Below are 21,509 nucleotides of genomic sequence, written 5' to 3' on the forward strand. Positions count from 1 at the left end.
GCAAACCCAGGCCTCTTGCAACAGAATCATAATTTTGTCTGGGACGTACTTACAGAAGTCATTTAGTGCAACCCCTGCTCAAAACAGGTCTAATGAGACCTGGTTGGCCAGGCTGTGTCCAGTCAAGTCAAATACCTTTAAGGATGGAGGTTCCACAACCTCTCCAGGCAACATATTGCAGTATTTAAACCCCATCACAGTTAAAAAAAAAAAAGAGAAAAATTCCTGGTATCTGATCAAAATTTCCCATGTTCCAACTTGTGTTTGTTGTCTCTCATCTCATCATTACACACAACCAAAAAGAATCTGGCTACATCTGGAGAACATGGCTTTGTCTGGAGAAGAGAAGGCTCAGGAGGGACCTTACTGCTCTCTACAGCTGCCTGAAAGGAGGATGTAGTGAAGTGCGGTCGGTCTCTTCTCCCAAGTAACAAGTGATAGGACAAGAGGAAACGGCCTCAAGCCGGGGGAGGTTTAGACTGGATATTAGGAGTAACTTCTTCACCGAGTGGGTGATCAGGCATTGGAACAGGCTGCCCAGGGCAGTGGTAGAATCACTGGTGGAAGTGTTCAGAAAACCTGTAGATGAGGCCCTCAGTGACATGGTTTAGTGGTCGCCTTGGCAGTCCTGGGGTAAGAGTTGGACTTGATGATCTTGAAAGTCTTTTCCAACCTAGTTGATTCTATAATTCTATCTTTGCTGTACCTTCTCATCAGGTAGTTGCTGAGAAGAAAAAAATCCCCCCTCTACCTTCTCTTCTCAAAGCCGAACAGGCCCAGGTCTCAGACTCCATTCACATGCCTTGTTCTCCAGCCTCCTGACCATCTCAGTGGTGCCCACTAGGCTTACTCTAGTATTTCACTTACATGAAGTGCACTTCTTGCACTGAGGAGCCCCAGCTGGACACAGTACTCCAGATGCAGTCCTAACAGAGCCCAGAGTATGGATGGCCACCTTTGCTGCAAGGGCATGCTGCTGCTTATGTTTGATTTGTTGTCCATCAGGACAACACAGATGGCTCAAGAGATGCAGCAACCGAAACAGGAATACTGCAAAATTTGGAGGAGCAGCTGGCTATGCAGTCAGGTACACACTCAAAGCCGAAGGTAGCAAGAGGAACCTTAGTTTTGGTCTACCCTGACTTGAGTGCTCTGCACTGCATCTTAAGCAGGCAGCAACTGTGAATTTTATAAATAACAAGATATATTTCTGAAGGCTTCAGAATGTGCCATCAACCAAGGATGCTACAATCATATCAACAAGTCAAATATTCCTGATGATGATATATAGATAGATAACTTCACCTGTAGGTTAGGTCATGAAGCATCTAGCTCATTTATCTCTGTTCACAGGGAATGAGTCACCACCTATACTCATGTGAACAAACTCTTCCCCAAAGAGCTTATAAATTGAGAATGATGAATAGCATACAAAGATTAGGGAAGGCAAACTATTTGGTCAGAAGAAATAGAATGTATATCATACACGATGTAAAATACCATCTGACTTGCACTAGCTTTTCCACATGCAATTGCTAGTTGGCCAATTCCTTGCAGCAATTTTTCATCACAGAAGTGGATCATGAGGAAAGACATAAATATTTCAACAAGTTTCTAAGCAACTGAAAAACAGTGCTTTGCAAGGGATATATTAAGTCAATGTTTAATCCTAGCCTTTACTGGGAAATAAGACGAAGTTTCATTTTGTGGTTTGTTTTTTCTTTCCAAACCAATTGTTAGGTTACACTGAACATCTTGATATGAACACCACAGTTACAGATTTATGTGCATTTACCACCTGAAGGAAATGCTAACAGTTGTCACAGTCCCGCAAGTATTTCACAGTGTGCTTCATTTTCCTTCACACAAATAGACCAGCACCACAAGTCCCACCTTTGGGGAAGGAGAATCTGCTATGCCTTAAAAGGTGCTGGTAACTTACCCCAAACATCTGCCGAAGGTCAGGATCTCGAAAGCGGAAGGGAATGTTAGACACATGAAGTCGCTTTGGAGTGGATTTGCTCTCGGTATTCTCACTGCTCTGTGTCTGTGGTTGCTGTCCATCTGTCTGTGCCCCTCCTTCTGTCTGCTGAAATCAGAAAGACAAAAGCGTGAGCATGAATAGAAACCACACAAATTCCTTTCACGTGCTTTGCCTGTCTTTTTTTAGGTATTAGTACTACACTTGCAATTGCGGTATCTTGCACTTGACAATTATTTTGATAAAGCCAGTAACACTTAACAATTGATCTGTTGTTCTTCCCCTCCCTTTCCATGAGTAAACAGTAATGAGATCTCAGCCTCCCTCCACTCGTATCACCTTTTAGCTCAGTAGATTTGCCTTTGGTTTTCTTAAATTGCTTCTCTCTTTTTGCCTGTTCTTCCTCACTTCAGCTGCCACCATATGAAAGCTCTAATGAAGAGGCGGATCTTTCATATCCTGAAGCTGGGAAGTAGTACCGCCACTCTAATCTCATGTGGCAGGATGTTCATGCAATCATCCAAATCCCACAGCTGAAGTGGCAGCTCTTCACTTGGCCAAAACCAGAAATGCATTCCCAGGCAAAATGGCATCTGCTCTGCCAAGCTCCCTTCAGAGAAACACTACCCCAAAAGAAGATCTATAATTAAATGGTAAAATCCACACATGAACACCTTATGGATGTCTTTGATTAACTTTTCTCATACATTTAAAAGTCAGCCCAGGGACAGGAAAGAGTTATTAACCCTGCAGGATTTATAAAAACTCCAAGTGCTACTTTCTGCTACCAATTCCACAGCTAAAACCAGGGAATTTGTTCCAGCATTCCCAAGCACTGACCGGTATGGCAAGGCCAGGTCAAGGGGTGGGACAAGAGGACTTGTGCTCAGGAAAAGTACAGAGGAATAAGGGAGACCAGTGTGCCAGAGCAGAGACCTGACACCCCCACAGAGATGACTGGCAGGGGAGAAGAAAGGAAGAGAGTGTCAGCCACTTGTGTTGGGCTTAGACTAAGTAGGGGTGAAAATTGAGCACAGCACTAAATGTAAAGGTAAGGTCCCTTTTGCAAAATGGCTTGATGAGAAAATGGTATTTTTCACACTTTAGTCAGAAAAAATGACCTCAAAAGGTCAGAGCTACAGAACAAAGTAGACTACAATTTGGTTGTTTTATTGCTCTGTCCCTTTCAGAGAGCACGCATTGACAGGCCAAGGTATTCAAAGAGCACTCACCCACTCACTCTATCTCCCGCTGCTTGCCTCAGCCTCCCAGGAGTCATGCTTTGACCACCTGTGTGATGCACTTTTAAGTGTCATTCATTTCTTTAGATGACAAGCTGACTTCTTTCTCAACCCATCAAGTAGAAAGAAGTTCTACAAGGCGGCGAGGACTGTGTAATTGCTAGAGCCAACGTTTTTTAGGCACCTTCCAGAACACACACAGGCCTTAAAAGTAAAGATTTAAGAGTAGGGGGTTTTTAGCTTGTTTGGGGCTTTTTTGCCCCTTCCCCCTCCCCTGGCTGTTTTAAATACACAATTTGCAAATCAAAGAGGAAAAAAGTCTCGCGGGAGTTGCTCACACTGACTCCCCAACCACTAACTGGGCTTGCTAGATTGCTCTGCACATCACTCAATATACAACACTTCATGAATGCTTCCAAAGAAACATCTCTCCACGGATAAATTAAACTGGCAACATCAGGAGAGCTTCTTCTGGTCAGAAATGCCTCTTACAGGCATGACCTTGAACTTGTATATTGGTTATAAAGCCCTGACAAGAGCAAGCAAACAGCAAGCACTGGGGTCCTGTCACGCTGAGCAAAGCAGTGGCAGCTTTCCATTTTATTTTCATAGGGCTGCACAGGCAGCACAAAACATGGTTGATCTGGTTAATATAAATTAAGCTGTGATAGGAAGGACAAAAATATCACCCTGCGAGTATCTCTACTTCCCAGAGCTGTGCAAGTCTCGGGAGAAGCCTATCAGCATGAAGCATTTTTATCTGGCTAAGACTCACCCATCACTCAAGCATCAAATTCTCAAGAACAACCTCAGAACTTCCATTTGATCATATCTAAAAAGCTGCCTCTCCCTCTTCAAGTTCCCCCTCTTCTCCTATCCTCACCCCTGAGACAAAAATGCATCTCTAAACATACAGAGAGTGCACCCTGGGGGAAGAATCGATGCAGCTGGCCTACGATTAAATCACACCGTGCTATTTGGTGGTTTTATTTTTATGACTCCATCACAGTCCTTTGCTCCTCAGGGCAAATCTGTCCAAGAAGGACAAAACACAGGAGTAGCCTATCCATCATCACAATACGCAACACCTGCAAGTGAGTGCTCCAAAGTAACTCCCCAAAATCATCACCGCTCCCGCTAAAGGGACCTCTACAGTCCATTTCGGAGCTCTGCTAGTGCAATTTGCCAAATCCCATGTTTTCTATGGCTTTGCATGAACTGGCAAAGCGGGCAAACACCCATGCACATAGGTGCATCTTCTGCAGTGTGAATGAGGAATGGCACAGATTCTGAATGGTTATGACAAAAATGGTTCAGTCTTTACATTCAAACATAGGTTGCACAGGACTGCATCCACCAGTTCTACAGGGGAGGGAGCCGGGAGGTCATCTGCACTCCTCTCCCATCCATTTGTTCACAGACAGAGGGCAGAACTCCCTTCTTACCAAGGGTGTGATGTTAGCATGTAGCCGTGGCCTGCTCAGAAACACTCACAGCTGTTCCTGCATATGGCAGAGTGCTGCTGCCGCACAGGAGTCATTTTGCAGCACGTGAGATGTGTACAGTAAGACAAAGGCTTCAAAGAGGAGACACAATAGAAGGAACAGAGGATCTCTGTCCATTCTTACTTTTTGGGGCACACTAAGAGTCCCCGAGTGCTTTTCAGTTTATTATTAAATACCTTCTCTCGCTGGATGCAGTAGCTCCCTCATTTCTATTGTCCATGGCCCTAAGGTAAGATTTGAACTTTCATCCACTATAACATTAGTTCAATGCATTTGTCTACTGCCACTCATTCAGCTACAATGTAAATGAAAGAAAGTCTCCTCAGATCTTGCTTCTTTTCTTCTTTTTCCCCCTATTATAGTTATTCCCTGTCTTAATTCATTAGGAAGGAGATGAAAGGAAGGGCCTGGAGCTTGTTCTCAGGCAGGACATAATGGAGACTGGCAACAGCGTTACCCTGACCAAGCCAGATGATAAAAGCCTGCATTTCAGAGTGCCCACTCCCCACCCTGACTCCTGCCCCACACCAAATTTCAGCTCTTTGCTTCTGGCCTCACATCAACACTTTATAGCAAAGAACCAGCCCTCACCCTTTGCTACAGATAGCAATTTGGCTTGGATGGAAGGGAGCTAATATATGTTCTCTGGGTCTCAATGCCTGTCATCAGGCAACACAGAGATATACTGCGGCTAAGATCCTGTGTTTAGAAGCAGTGTTGGATTCACCTCCTCAGCGCAGCCTGTGTAACATATACTTATGCAGGTGATAATGTCATTCATGCCTGCACACGCAAGCTTTGAGCTCTGCTCAAGGTCACCGAGAAATACATCAGAGCTCAGGACACGTGCAATATGTGCTTCACTTTTAACTGCTTGCTGCCTGTGCCCCTGTGCCAGCTTCTTCCTTACACCCACCAGCAGTAAGGAAACCCTAAGCAAGAAAAGGCAGCATAAAGAGAAGCACGTACGCATGAAAAGGTGAGAAGGACACCCAGCAACATGAAGGTATTCTGAAAGACTTGGGGGCAGCATACAACCACCTTCCCACCTCTCGACCACACTCTTCCATCCTAAAGCAGCTGGTGAACAAGCAATCGCTGAGGATTCCTCCTCGCCAGGAGGGAGGCAGGGGCTCCAGCCCCTCCTGAGCTTCGAGCAGATCTCCATCTGCATGGCCAGACAGGGCTACCTCCCTGACAAGCCAGACAAGCACCAGTGCGACAGGCCAGCACAGGGACTATTAATACCCAAGCACATTCTGTTTCCATCTCCCACTTGCATCCAGAACTGGAACCAATTCAGGTCCAAGTTATAGAAAAGGAAAAAACAACCCCCCGTCCTCTCCCCCAGGAAGCAGGTGGTCCAAAATGCTGTGAATCATAATGAGGAGGTTAAGAGCCATAAATCACTGCAAAGAAAATATTTACAAAACACAAACTGTAACTAATAACTATATTTAAAAGGGGACTTGGGTGGCTTACAAAATCTGGGAGACAGACTGTGCTCACTCCACTGCTTCTAGACCAGTCTTGGATCCAAAAAAACACAAACCCAAAGACCTTATTTGAATCAAGAGCTTCAGGAACTGTGTGGAGACAAGGACTGCAAGCTATGACTGGCAGAAGGCAATCTTCCCACCGCACACGAGAGCACAGACAACGTGGGAAGATCTCTGCAGCTTCTAGGGAAGAACCGGCGTCAAAACAACCCATCACCCACCAATGAACTGATATCTACTGAGCAGGTTTAGTGGAAAAACAAGTGAAGAATTATGCACCAGACACAAACCTCCTCCCCTGCCCCACTACACTCTACCAGAGTAGGAAGTGACACTGTCAATGGAGCAGTGACAGACTAAGATCCATCCAGCCCATTGTCTGCTTTCTGACAGTGGCCAAGTCTGTGGCATCTGCGGAAGAATACAAAACAGGGCAAACATGCAGTTACATCCAGATCAGCCTCCAGCCAACTGAGCCAGTTGATGTCTCAACTTCCAAAGCACCGTATGGACAGGAGTTCCAATGCTAAATTCTTCATTGTATGGAAAAAACAAGAAACAGAAAACTGGTTGGGTTTTTTTTCTTTCACATGTGGCACCTGATTATTTCCTATGTGCACCCTAGTAAGTGAAAACAGGAAAGTTTCCTATTTTATTCCTCATACCATACAATATTATGTGTACTTGTCATATGCCTTCACTCCTGTCAGCTCTTTTTGTAAGTGAAGATTTCATTTCTTCTCATAAAGAACCTGCTACATCCCTTTCATCACCACCACTATCCTTCCCTGTACTACTTCTAGATGTGCTATAACCTTTGAGAGATATGCAGAAGTACCACAGCTGTATACTCTAACATAATGATATTTACTGATTTATTTCCTATTTCTCTTTCAAAATCATTTTTAAATCTGCCTCACTAGACACAAGTCTACAAGTGCTGACAATAATCTGCCTCATACTCAAAATAATAAAATAATCTGCCTCATACTCAAAGCAAATACCTGATGCTAAATGTCAGTTTGCTACCTCAAAATAGCAATTTCCAAGCTGAGGTGGCCAAACAACCAGCAGCTAGCTACTTATTTGAAGCTAATTCTTCCCAGTGTCTACCTGCTCAGCAGTATTGAAAGACAAGAGAGGATATTCATTAAATATACTCTTCACCTGAAATACCTCACATGAGCAATTGCTTTAATTACTAAAGTGATGAAAAATAATTACAGAAGAAAATTCTGCAATCTCAAACTAGGCAAAAAATACCCAAGGGAAAGTAATCATTATAATATCATCCATGTGTTACAAAAGGCAGTTGAGGAGCCCTTGGCGCCATTGGCTCCCTTCTTTCCAAACCCTTGCCAGACGTATGGGGCAAAGCCAGATGACCAAGCAGCTTCCCTGTCTTGCTTCTGAGCATACTATGTAGGGGTCTCCCACCACAGATGTGTCTCCTATAAGGAGTCAGAAAGTCAATATCCCTTTATCATACAGCAGATGAGTTAAATATGTTTCAGTATGGCACATCGAGAAGCTGAGAGACACGATGCTCTGTAATTAAATAATGCTGGATGCTGGTTCATGACAACGTAACACCAAGGCGACAGCACCTGCCATTTTCATGCAAAGTAATTTACATAAACTTATTCCTCTACTTCTATACCTCCAGCTGCATTCCATAATTTATACAGACACACAAATTCTTCCCTCTGACATTAACAAGAGAAATGAGTTGAATAATCAGCTCACAGTATTAAGTGCACTGCATTTACTATCAAGCAAGCTTTTTTAGTTCAGCGGATGATTAATCTTCGCTCCGTGGGTAGAGTACCAGGAGATGCACAGAGCTGACAATTGCTCTCGGCTTCTGGCCATGCACTCCATACGCTCACCTTGCAACAGCAGCATTTGCTGGATCCCTCCAAGAGCTGCTCTAATTCATTAACCCAGCAAAAGAATTGGGCAGCTTTCTGCCAGGTCAGTGAATTAAAGTGGCTCACGTAAGGAATGCCAGAGCCAGTAAATAGGAGCGGGAGTTTGTGCTTAAAGCCAGATCTCTCCTTTCTGACAGCAGCAAATCTTTAGATCGGCTCAGCTGCCAGGGGTACTGCAGCCTCATTAGCATCTCCACTCACAGCTATCTGTGCTGGGTGCCTCCAGTAGGGATAAGCACACTAATGTAAACCAAGAAGGGGGAAGTAACCAGGGGACCCAGCACCATAAGAAGTGAAAACAGAGTGTGTCAACGGCTGAAGAGACAACAGGCTGCAACGGGCAGGCTGAGTAGGCCAAATATGGTCCGGTACCTCAGTCTATTTTTAATCAGGTCTTTCAGCTGTGCTCTGGGACAGTATCAAGAGAAAGGACAGATGCTTGGAGATGAAGACTGGGAGACCCACATGCCAGGCAGGAAACAAAGCCCCACGGATGAGGCTTGATCCTAAAATAAAAAAAGATTCCAAAATACTAAGCTGTTTGTATTACACCACCTACTGTGCCAATTTCTTTTCCATGCCCCTGCTCTGAAAGCTTTGCATGCTTTCCACTACACTCAGATCTCCAGAATCAAGCTCATCCTTAGCTGATGACACCAACCAGTCATTCCCCCTTTGCTCAGGGCTTTTAGACTGCGTAGGAAGGCATGGACTTTGACTCTCAAAGTTTATTTTACTGAAGTTCACTGCTGATGTTTGACCTCATGCTTCCAGACCGTTGTCTATTAACCCTGATACCACCAATCTCAATTCATTCAAACTGACTCCCTCACCAGAATCTGCCAAGTTTCTATGAGAAGGTGCTCCTACACAGTTAGGGACACCGTTACAGACCCCATTACATTGCTGCATGACATCTTGCCAAACAGATCAAGTTCCCTTTCCATGAGGGAACTTTAAGCCACTCCACATTCTCTGCTACTTTTGCATTTATCCTAAAGGCTACCAGCCTGAAAAGCAAGAAAGCCCTGCCCATCTGAGCACACCTTCTGCTATCTTTGCCAACTAGACCAAGCACAGGCCTTGTTCTTAACAGCAAAGAGAGACCTTATCTGTCTGGCTGAAGGAATTTCTGAATCATCCCATGGGAGCACAGGCTTTAACTCAGCAGCTAAAAAATGCACCGGCTGTTCGGTCTGGGGTATCGCCTTCGCACGACAGCAGCTGCGCTTGTCAGTCGCAGTAACGGGAGGGAACGATCATACATTACCCATGATGATTTTTTGCTCTACTGAAGTTAGCACTGTTGTTTGAGCAAGACAACAAAACAGTAAAAGGAAAAGATGCCTTAAAGCACAGCAGTCAAGTCCACATGGACTGAACATGTATGTCCAGTAAGAACAAACCAGCATACGTGATGGACAAAATGCTTGATGTTGACTATAGGTGTTCAAGGTGAAATAACCAAGTTGTTCTGTTGTATTTTAATAGCGCACTTTAGTTTCAGTAACTACTGAGCTTTCCTCCTTCCCCTAGTTCCTACATCACTAATCAATGTACTGAGAACAAGAAAAGTTACAAGCAATTACATCCCAAGGCAGCCCAGAGAACTGAAATTTCATATAGAGGGAGTCCTGGACAGAAAAATAAAGGGACTCGGAAGATCCAGGACCCTGTGCATGTGAAAGTCTGGCATGTGAAAGGCCCCTGCCTGAGGTGCCTTCTCCCTCCCTCTGGATTTCTTCATGTGCCACCATCTGGGATCCTCTGGGTTTGATCAGTCCCAGCCATAGCAGCAGCAACATGCTCATGTGCTCCCATACTCTTTCCCAGCTAGCTACGGCCTGTGAGCCCAACTCCACACGCTCAGCTCGCACATCTCTAACCACATCAAATGGTCAGACCAGACGTGCCCACCTGCTTCCAACAGCCAGTACAAGTGTTATGTGTTACTGAGCCTGTTTCTCGCATAACCCCTGCCAGCCAGGCTCCCTCCGCAGCCTCCTGGCAACACCGCTGCCTCCCAGCAGTCTCCCAGCAACGCTCCCTCCGGCACAGATGGGCTCCCAGTCCCTCCTCGCAGGCTAGCCAGCCTCCCCGAGCACCGCGGGCTCCTCGGAGCCAGCAGCAGCTGATGAAACACAGAGCTCGGCCCTGCAGTGCCACGGAGATGGCTCCTAATATGGAAGAGGAGCAGGAAGATTGGCAAGAACTTACATCCAAGGTCAAGGCTCGCATCATTTCCATTAAAAAGGAACACTCTTAAGCTCTGGGCGAGGATGGGAACAGAAAAAATACACGGGAAAGCCACTGCCCTGTTTCATTCCCTGTTTCCAGCTTTCCCATCCAACTGGCAGTGCTTGAGATAGCTGCTGGAGACAGCAGCCCAAATCTTTCGAATTGAAACTGCACTGGACAACCTGGTACTAAAGTGATGACTTGCATTTCTGCACACTGCACCAGCTCTAAGTTTTATTTCCAGCCTGATCTCTTCTCATCTACATTTGTGTTTGCTGAAGCTTCTTTTACGCACAACCAATGTACTTTACAGGGCTTGCACTCTTTTTCTTCTTCAAGATGCTGAAGTTGCTGCGTTCCCAAGATGAACTCAAAGATATCTTATCAAAGTCATAACCAGCAGTGCCAACCATGCTGCCACTGCCCACTGCAGAAGAGGCATAGATGCACACTGGGAACCATGCACACTTGAGCTGGCACTATCACTTCTTCCAATTGTTGGCACTGAATTCACTCAGTACTTAAAGGGGGGAAAAATAATCTCTATGAGCCAAACACCCAACTACAAGTAAAACTGCAAGCATTAACAGATTAAATCCGCTCCTGAGAACCGAAGGCTCTCGCCATAAGGTTCTTTATTAGGAAGTTAAGTCTTAACAAGTGGCTTAAGGGGTGGATAAAGCTTTTGCTGGGATAATCTGCCAGCATGTTGCCCAGTGCCAGTTCCAGGCCATGGGAAGAAGAAAGCAAAAAACCTAAGAAGGTGAAAATCTTTGTTTGGCAAATAGATGTCCAGTAGCTGAGAGGTCCTCTCCTATCTTTGCCCTCTGAAGCTCCTTGCCATCTTCAGAAAGTCAAAGAAAAGTATTTTTGTACTCTGCTAGCTTCCAGAAAACAAAGACACATTGGGATTACACCTAGATGCATGTGCTCATCCTAATCCTTTGTACCATCAACCTTTCAGAATTTGCCTCCATCACATTCATTTGAACTGTTTGCCAATTAACACAAGGTAATTAACACCTTCGTAAAGGACTGTCTTCAGACAATGCCTCCATGGTAAAAACACCATGATCCCAAGTACTACTGCTCTTTGAAAACACCAATTTACAAGAGAACATGCACAAGAGGAAGGTAGTAGAAGGTCAGAAGCTATGTTTTATTTATAATTCTCTCCTTTTCAAGCCTACCACTGATTTGCTGCGTACTTAAGAAGCAGTCAGCAGCCTAATCAATGGCTGCTTTTCCCCACAGCACTGCTCTCCTGGCTCCTCACCCTTCTGCACTTACTGCAAGAGATCCGTTCTGCGTGCTGGCTGTGTTCGTGCTCTGCTCTCCATGCGGCTGCGTGCTTCCGTAGAGTGTCAGATTGTGCTCGCTGGTCTGGCCTGCATAGTCCTGAGTGTGTGGCACCCCATACTCTGTGGGAATCCCGTTCTGTGGGGGTGGCGGAAATGGGATTGTGGTGAATGGCTGCACCATTGCATCAGGAGTTGCTGCTGGCTCCTGGTTACCCTGAGGAGAAGGGAAAAGGAGAAAGCAGCTTTATACTACAGAAGATAAATCAAACCATCGGCATGAGAAATTACACACGCACACAGGTGTTCATGTGAATATCCCACCCACTGCCACCATCATATTGCACAGTCTGCTATTATCTTCTCTATCAAGAAGAGCACGCCTTGCTCCTCTGAGCCACGACACTGTTTTCTTAATCTTTCTGGGCAACTTTCTCACTACTGGGTGGCACACAAAGAACAAATTACGGGGCTTGCAAATCGCATGCCCCTGTAATCTCACACAAGGCTTTATGCACAGTAAAGCGGTATTATGGAAAGGGAAAAAGGCACTGAAACGTGGGAACAGAGATGGAAACAGACAGAAGAACAGGGTTCTTTAATATCCCTGAAAGTATCATATCTGGGTCCAGCTCCTCCAGCCTGACCCTCATGGTTCTGCTCACAAGCAAGTGCATTGTGTGTTTCAGAGCACACTTCCCTGTTGTGTTACAGTAACAGAAAAGATGAATGCTTTTTAAAAGAGGAATGCTTTTTAAAACCCATCTGTGCAACAGCCCCCTCCTTTGCTCCAGCAGCACCAAATACAGAGCACGGGTGCTCAGAAATATCCCATTTGCTTCTTGCTGGCCATAGAGAAGACACCCAAAGAGCTGTGGGGAACCGAGTCGAGACTGCAAAGCTGGAGCACACTCCCTCCCTCCCAGTCCTGAGCATCACTACCGTCACACAAGGCATTAATTACCCACTCCTCCCCCAGCTTAGGCTATCCCACAGAGACCTCCACACTAGGACAGTGAACTTTTTAGCAGCTTTTAGCACTGCCTTAGATGTAGTTGACACCAACCAGATGACTCAGAAACAGACAACTGACTATGCAAAATATATTACTGAAAGACAATAAAAATGCTACCCCACCACGCCTGCAAACCACCCAAAGCAAACACAAAAGCATGCAGCCGCTGCAGGGATCTCACCAAGGCGGGAACAGGGAGCTGCATCATTCAGCCACCTGGGGCAAAGGAGAACAGCCTTGACATTGAAGCCCAGGCTGCTGCACCGCTCCTACTGCTTCCACTGCCGCAGCAGGGGAAGAGAAAATCCACAGAACAGATTTATGATAGGAGGGCTGTTTGATTTATGTGCGTGTCAACAGACTAATCCTGATTTTAAATTTTGGCTGCTGTTCCAGCCCTGGGTCCTCCGCCACAAAGGCCGGAGGTGCTCAGAGCCGATTCTGACACCAGCACGCTTAAATCAATGGAGAAAAGCGGAGCAGACCTTGTCGCACAGATCGGAAAGGCAGAGTGGGAATTACCAAGCAGCCTGTCAGCAGAGAGTGTGCAGGGGCTGATGGACCTCCAGAGAAGCCGGACAAACCTTTCAGTCCCTTTATCAGCCTACCTGCAGCTTTCCCTTCTGGGCGAAGGAAACAATGATAAATGCAGCACACCTCCAGCTAGCACCGGGTCATCCAGACACTGGCTGAATCCCAAATTTGCTCTGACACTAGTCTATCTGGTCTGCCTCCCTTGGGGGCCACGTGGCCACGTGCTCCCGCAGCTGGGGAGAAGGAGAGGGAAGGGCATTCAATACCACTTAGCAGAGCTGAGCTGCAGCCTTGGCCTGCACCCGAACGGACGGTCTCACTAACCGAAGTCCAGCCCTGCTGCCTGCAGGAACACAGAACTCTGCAGCTTTATCGAAGAAAGAAGAACTGAGGCAAGCACGCCAGCCACAGCCAGCGCTCGGGTCCTTGCACACACTTGCCCCAGGCAGCTGCAGCTCTGCATCGCCTGCTGGCAGCTCTGCAGAGGCTTTCCACACACCCAGCACGTCTCCCGAGAGCAGAACAGGGTGGAGGGGTTCCCCCCCCCGAAAAGGAGGGCAGCTCCGCTAGACCTCTGCGTCTGCTCACTCCTTTGCCATTCTCAGCTTCAAAGCAAGGAGCTTCTGACTCGACCTAAACCATCCCCAAGATCTGCAGGGAGAGGCTGACAAACGGGAGGGAGGAGAGGCTGAATGATGGTTATCCCAAACCAGACATCAGCTACCACATCACTCCCCCACTCAGACTATTTATCCCCTGTCATGTTAGTTCCACTCCGTCCGTGCACTCTTTTGCTTACAGTAGTTAATTATATCCAACTGCCTGTGTACTGCTTAGCATCACGGAATAGAATCATAGAATAGTCTGGGTTGGAAGGGACCCTCAAAGGTCCTCTAGTCCAACACCCCTGCAATGAGCAGAGACACCTTCGACTAGATCAGGTTGCTTCCATACAGTCTATCCTTTCCTTATGTTTAAAATACAAGCTAACTATGAAGCTGATTTTTTTCCAATTTAAATTTAGAAAATTGGTAGGGTAACTCCAGGAAAGATGCAGTAGCAGAAACTATTTCCAGTTTTCTTAGAACAAGTTAGATTTACAAGCGGTGGTACCCCAGATAGGAGGAAGAGAATGCTAATTAGCCACAAACAAAACCTATTCTGCTGTCCTCTCAGCGGTGCAGGGCTGCTCCCCAAAGGACACACTCCAGCGTTTTGTTTCATCTCACTCTTAGACTACTTAAAATGCCAGCCCATCCACCTTATATAATCTTATTTTCAACGTTTTTACCCCTCAGTTAATGCTGTTCCTTCCAGTTTAAATGCATTTCAACCTTTTAAATATTTTCTCTCCCTTCTTCAATTATCTCCAAATGTTTGAAGGATGAAAAATGCTCTCTCTCACTTCTGTTGCTTGTGGCATTTTGATAATACATATTTATTTTGAGCTTAATCACACCTTGCAAGCCAAAATATCTTGGCAACTTTATTACTTCTCTCTGACCTTCCTAAAATTTTCCAATAAGGGATTTCTGGTGCAGAATGAAATGTTTTTAATACCATTGTCACTCCCTCCCAATCACACTAACATGCAAAAATCGTATCTTTTATTACAAATGTAGCCTTAATTTAATGTCTCAGGTTATCTGTAGATCTATCACCATTACGCTTGTTCAGGTTTCATAATCCCATGGAGTATCTCTATCTTGAATTATTTTTCTCATGATATGATGATGTACACATTTCCCATCTGAATTTTTTTTTTTTAATTTTAATTTCCTTTGACGCTTTAGAATTACTTTTTTCTCCTGTTTCCAATAGTGTCTACAGAAAAGGACTCCCGATGAAATCTCTGCAGGTTTCACAGCATACCGATATCCTCCAAACCCAGCGGAGATTCTACCTCCTATGTTATTCTTCCAAATTTCAACATTTACACAACACTTCATATTTTCAAGAACTAACACAGAAAAGAAAAAAAAAATCTCATTTATCCTCAAATACAGAACCTGAACTCCTTTCCCTACTTCTAACCCACCAGGGAAAATCCTGCAGGCAGAGGCATTGCTTTTCCCACTTCTCAGGAGGTACAAAGAACATGGAGAAACACCCCAAACTTCCTGGTAAAGGTACATAGGTAGAAAGAGAGATTCAACTGAAGGTATTTAGCCTATCCAATCTTGACAGCATACCCACTGCACTGCCAGTCTTGCCTGGTTTAGCTCATGAAATTCTCTTAAACATTTACTCAAATGCAACAACAGACCAAGATGGGTATGTCCAAGAGTAGTCACCATCCCCAAACACACACGAGTATGCCACCACAGGACTAGGAAAGCCTGGCTGCAGCTCCCCACAAGAACTATTGCCATCTTCACCTTGTGTGATGGCACAAAACTAATGTTCAGGAGCAGCCAACCACAATGCAGGGTGGCTGGCATCTCCAGGAGGGGAGCTTGAGGGACATTTGGCTGCAGGAATAATTTCAGCACATCCAGGTTAACCAATTCTCTCTGTGAGTTTATGCTGCCATGCACAGACTGTGCTAGCTGCCATCCCATGCTCACCAAAATGGGAAAGCCTGTTCAGTGCAACTGGAACTCAGTGTGATTAACACACACTCCTTTTTTAATAAAAGAAAAAGGAAAATACTTCAGTACAATATATGGCAATCTTTGGTTCAAAAAAACCCAGCAATTCCTATGCTTTCTACTCATTCTGCTGCTCTGCTCCCAACAGAAATCGCTCATCCACATCATTGCTCATCCACATCAGGTAGGAACTCAAAGCAGCTCCCCTCTTGCAAAATGCTGACATCTGATTCATCAGCACCCAAGCCCTCAGGGCACAAAAGGGATACCCGTCTGGGCTTCCCTTTCACGCCAATAGTCTCAGCCCTACAAAGGCCCAGTCATGTCCTTTTCCTTCCTTAAGTCGGGGTTTTGCCTACACAGGTCAGTAAAAACCCATCCCACATTTTGTTTAAAAAGCCACATTAGTTAAACCAGTGAAGAATCCCTAATGGGGACACGCTAAGAGTTTACGCAGCTTTAACTTAATTAACAAGCTCTGTAGCTCCAAGCTAAGCAGAGGAACAGTAAGTAACTGCATGTAGCAGTACCTTGCAGAAGGGTGGAAGCTGGGGACCACATCTCAACAAGGAGCAACGTGGTTCATTCAGCAAACGCGACATAGGATGAATTCTTTCAGCAGACAGCAGGTGGTGATCCAAGATCACGGCAGCGGAGCACCAAGAGGGAACACCAGAAAGGCACACAAAGGTCTCCTACTTCCATAAAGCTGTCAAAGATCAGTCTATTTTGTGAAGGGCTGGTTTTGTTTTGATCATTAGAGAAATGGGTGTAATTACAGGGAGCCTTATAGCAGTGCAGCTCCAGATCCCTTCTGCCACAATATGCAAAAATATTAAAGCATGACCAACCACACAGAAATTAGAATCCTCGTGAAGCTGAACTGGTACAATTTCTGTACAGACATTTCCACGCAAACTGCCACAAGGTCTGTGCTGTTCATAACCCTCCTGCACGTCGTAAGCATCACAGAAAGGTGAAGAGAAATGCTACAGCATGTAAGCATCAAATAATCTCTTATATATGCCTTTCAACTCTGGTAACCCCTAAATGATGCGGACAGATGTGAGTATATGCCTGTTAGTGGAATGGGGTTTCTAATAGGTATGCCTTCACTGAACTCATTTGATGAAACTCGAAGCAACTGACTTTTAGCTAACAGAGGCAATTAACCTGTTTGTGAAGACCAGTGTGTTCCGGGCTACCACTGTTTGCTCTCTGCACTAACCTAATCCCTTTCGTAAACAGCAGAAACATTTGTAGCTCAGACCTGAAGAGCCTGGCATACCCGTTCAACCTGGAGCCACTGCCTGCCCCCAGCTCTGTGCATGAAAGGGATCCTTGTGAGCAAGGGGGATGCAGGGACCACGGCTGTCGCTCCTCTGACCCAGGTCACAGCATGACACACAGGCTTGGCAGAAGAGGCCAAGCACTGCTCCAGGCTATATGCAGACAAGAGAGAAAGGGCCTGCCATACCACACTGCTGCCCAGGAGCAAGAGAATAATAAGGAACATGGGCTGGGGTTTCCCATTCCCCCCCCTTCTCACAGCTGAACACAAATTAAGATTGCTGTTGCAGGCTCCCCTTCCCACCCCTTCCAACACAGCCTCCCCTTCCTTCCAGGGCTCCTCCAGTGGGACTCATGCTCTCAGCCATGGCTCCAGAGGTGCTCTCCATCCCACCTCCAGCTATGCACTCCCGCCTTCTCTCTCCTGCCAGCCACAGTGCTCCATCCACCCTGTACTGAGCCATTTCAGCACATATCCCAGGGAGAAAAACCGACTCGCTTTTTATTGTCAGGTTAGTTTGTTCTCAGTTAAGAGTGCTGAAATGGCTTGGCAAGGACTTGGAGGAGAACCAGAGCCAGAAAGGAGAGGGGGTGGAGAAGCTGGGGAGCGAAGTGCCATGTGCACCAGCACTTGGATGAGCTCAGGCAGTCTCTGATATCCATTAACCCTCTCCCCAGGCAAGCCCACAATTTGCCCTCTGACAATGAATGTATCGGCAAGTAGGTTCTTTGCAAAGGGGAATGGATACAAAGCACCGTGAGGGATGCTCCAAGACCCACCAGGAACCTGAGCATTATCCCTTCCAGAAAATCACAGGCTAGGGCCATTACACAGAGACGAACCCCAACCTACGCTAGTAGCTCTCACAGCAACATGGAATTTAAGCCTTAGTTTTAGAAATTGTGCTTTTGCTCTTTAAGATCATGAGGATACTCAAACACAAGGCAAAGCGATGCTAGGGTGATGAAGTGATGACTAGGGTGATGAAGTGTTAACAGCTTTCCAACTCCCCAGTCATGCCATGAATGATGCCCACGAACATCACACCAGCTCTTAATCCTCAAAAAGTATTAACATTTTCTCCATTATTACAGATTAGCTTCTGAATGTGAAAAGTGGATAAAGTGCCTACGGAAAGGAAGTTTGGAGGTGAAAAGGATATATACAAAGGATATAATCATCTTGCATTCTTCATCTTTGTACAAACCTGTTCTTGGATTCAGAGGGGTATGTGACCCTAACCTGACACCCACAGTCCACACTACAAAGGCATTTGTTCCTCCAGAGAGCAAGACTGGCATGTCTGTCTGTCTGGCGACCCAGACTGATGAAAATCAACGCTCTCTTTCTTGATGTGGGTTGATCATAAAAGCACCTTGAAGAGGATCACAGTAATAAGAGGTTTTGTATTTCTTCTGCACATCTGGCACTTGATCTTCATTTGATCTACGACACATGGCGGTAACAGGAAAGGATAGTGAATTTTGACTCTGCTACCATGGGCACAAGAGCAATTCCTCCCGAATCCTCCCAAAAGCAGTGCTCTGCTTAGAGGTAATTTTTCAAAAGTTTGGTGGAATTTTATGCTAGTTTTGTTAAAACAAAGGGAAGTTTGTATGTATGCATTCTTTTTTTGAAGTCAGATGTAATCAATTTAGGAAAAGCTTTTTGCGCTGCGTTAACTTAAGCCTAAAAAAGCTGACCAGAAAAAGATAAAAAGATGCCTGCACTCAAGTTTGCACCTAGCTAACCATTTAAAGGCATGTTTTCTTTAACTTCCTGGTGCAAGCTTGCACTAGACTATCTAATCTCTCCCTTCCTTCTCCTAGATATATAAAGCAAGGGAAGAACAAGTTATCTTCCAATATACATTCTATCACTCCAGGCTACCAAAAACTGTTCCGTAAAATAAAACAGCTGGCCTTGTTTTTTTTTCTTTTAAATGCATTTAAGAAGTTGGAGAAAAAGATCAAGTCCCTCTTTTGTAGGAAAGGATGAAAGAAAATTATAGTCTTATCTCACTCTGATACACAGGAAGCACTCACTCATCCCCATGCTGTCATTATTTCCAGTAATGGTCAACTTTTTGCTCTAGCCCAATGTACAAATGCAGGCTCTCAGTGCTGGATGGGTACATGCTTAATTAAGAAGCCCCTGGGCAACCTGCAAAGAGGCTTCCTGTTGGATACAGCCAAAGCTTTAGAGTTACGCAACATTAGTAAGGCCCAGAGCCACATCTACTTACCAGCCTGAAGCATACCTTTCAGATTGTACAAAAGCACTGATTTTCTGCTCCCAAAATCTACATTAATCCCCGTTAAAAAGAAAGAGGAGAAAAAACAAGGTTAAATGTTACTGGCACGAAGGCATCCCAACAAACGCTTTCAATCAATTCACGCTCTCTGGGGTTGATTAGAAAGAGAGAATTGTGCTTTAAGAGACGACATCAAGGTCTCAACATCTGTTTCCATTCCATATTAGGAATGAAACTACCTCCAAGAATTATTGGGGAGAAGGGGGTGGGGGTGCAGAACAAAGGAAAAAGTCACCAGGATGGAGACGTCCTCAGCGCCAAAGCCAGCAAGTAAGAGAAGGGCTCAGGCTCAATTTTTCGTTCCAGATCGGTCCTTTAGCACCTACCCTGGCTGTGTTCTTCCCACCTCTGCAGTATTCCAAGTGAATATTTTCCACTTCACATTCACAGTCAAATGTTCTCGGGGAAAAAAAGATTTCCATAAGACGACCAGCTTTCAACGAATCAGCATGAAAATAAAGTCTCAAAATATTACGGATCTAGTCAGGCGTTAATCCATCAGGCACCCAGAGTGGCAGCAGCATCTCCCACAGAAGTGAGATTACTGTTGGGCAAAGAGGGTTAAATTTCTTCTTTTGGACCAGGATTTGAGTGAATCATAGCTGAGAAAGTGTGCTGCAGATGTGGTGCGTGTGTTTAATCCAAGCTAACTACAATTAGCTTTTCAGCGGATTAGCAAACTAATCACACTCACAGTTGCATGATTGCAGATCCTCACACAGGGAGGCAGCAGGAACAGGAGGCCAGTGGTGGGGAAGGAGTGTGATAACTGCTCTTTCAGGAGCAGCCCGTGGTAGCACCAGAGCACTCATGGACATGACTCTAAGATGGCACAGGGGACCTGCCTGTGTTGGTTTTGTGCCTTCCTCCTGACTGCCAACCAGTGGTTCCTGGTGCTGCTCAGTAAAAGAGAGGGCTGCAGAACATGGAAATATAACAGGGAACAAAATCCCACCTCATCCCATGGTAACTCTTGAGCAGGCTGTCAGGATAGCACCACAGCTACTATCACCTCAGCTAATTCTGCAGATTGCTCACTTCACATGGCTTTGTTTCAAGAGAAGACCAGGTCTCCAAGTGACGTACTTCTAAAAACAGTATCTGCTTCTTCAACCCCAATCAGATACCTGAGCTGGGCTGATAAGCAATTTTTCATCCCATGTCCCTGCTCTGCAAATGGACTATCGCCCTGTATCTGCAAGTACATCACCAAATCTCAGTGAGCGTGGAGAGTTATTCCTGCAAGCTCAAGAATTCAAACTGCCTTCCTGAATGTTTAAATCCTCATGAAGCTCACTCAGCCCCTTAGAAGATTCTATCTATTTCAGTCATAGGAATTTTTCAAAGCCCTTACTATGTGACACAGCTATCTGTAATAGACTCTTCCAGATCTCTCTGTATATCCAGTGCTCTTCTAGGATGGATTTTGAAGATCACTTTTGGCAACAGGCTTCCCTGTCCCTCCTCTCCCCTGCTGTGAAGGGAATGAGCTGAAAGCCATAGTGAGCTGTGCAGAGGTGCTGCTCTGAGCTGACTTGGCTCCTGGAGGATGGATAAACCTCAAAGCCCCATCAGGCAGCTTCACTCACACTGGCCCCTTCAATTCCCCTGATTTCAGCGGCCAGCAGGAAAGTCCTCGTGGCTGCCTGCACTAATTCCAGCACCTCACAGGGAAAAAAGCAGCCCTGCCTCCCCTGCCAGCGCAGGAGGAGGAGGAGGAAGGGAGAAAGTGCCGGGAAGCGGAGAGCACATCTGGAATCAATTGGAGAGCGCTGAATGCCTCGGAAAGAACTGCAGAGCTGGCAGAAACCAGAGCGAGGAGCCGTGCGTTCAGACGTGACTATGAAGCAAAGGTGGGGGACGAGACGTATACAGCATACTTAAACACAAAACCAGAGCTCCTCCTGGGACTCTATTTTTTACTGCAAGCAGCTAAATGTCTCAGCCCTGTCACATTTTCACTGCCACTGGCCTGTCACGGGTACAGGCAGAATTCAGTAGGGAAGATTGGGGACGAGATGCACACAGCCCAGCCGAGGCACACGGGACTCATCTGTGACTTGAGTACCAG

The 21,509-nt window shown here is 45.7% G+C and overlaps 1 protein-coding gene across 15 annotated transcripts in view; it reads right to left on the reverse strand.

Moving 5' to 3' along the window:
- Positions 1-21,509, reverse strand: part of RBFOX2 (RNA binding fox-1 homolog 2) — a 173,346-nt gene that overhangs the window by 48,794 nt on the left and 103,043 nt on the right. For all 15 annotated transcript variants that reach the window (XR_003990376.1, XM_030478014.1, XM_030478019.1 and 12 more), the window contains 2 exons: positions 11,686-11,910; positions 1,943-2,089 (listed from right to left, as the gene is read on the reverse strand). Coding sequence is in view for 14 of the 15 variants with exons in the window: in XM_030478014.1 (XP_030333874.1) it covers positions 1,943-2,089; positions 11,686-11,910 (372 nt within the window). In the remaining variant the exon portion in view is untranslated. The remainder of the gene's footprint in view (positions 1-1,942; positions 2,090-11,685; positions 11,911-21,509) is intronic.

This window comes from Strigops habroptila, chromosome 3 (genome assembly GCF_004027225.2).
Source record: "Strigops habroptila isolate Jane chromosome 3, bStrHab1.2.pri, whole genome shotgun sequence".
Classification (NCBI taxonomy): Eukaryota; Metazoa; Chordata; class Aves; order Psittaciformes; family Psittacidae; genus Strigops; species Strigops habroptila.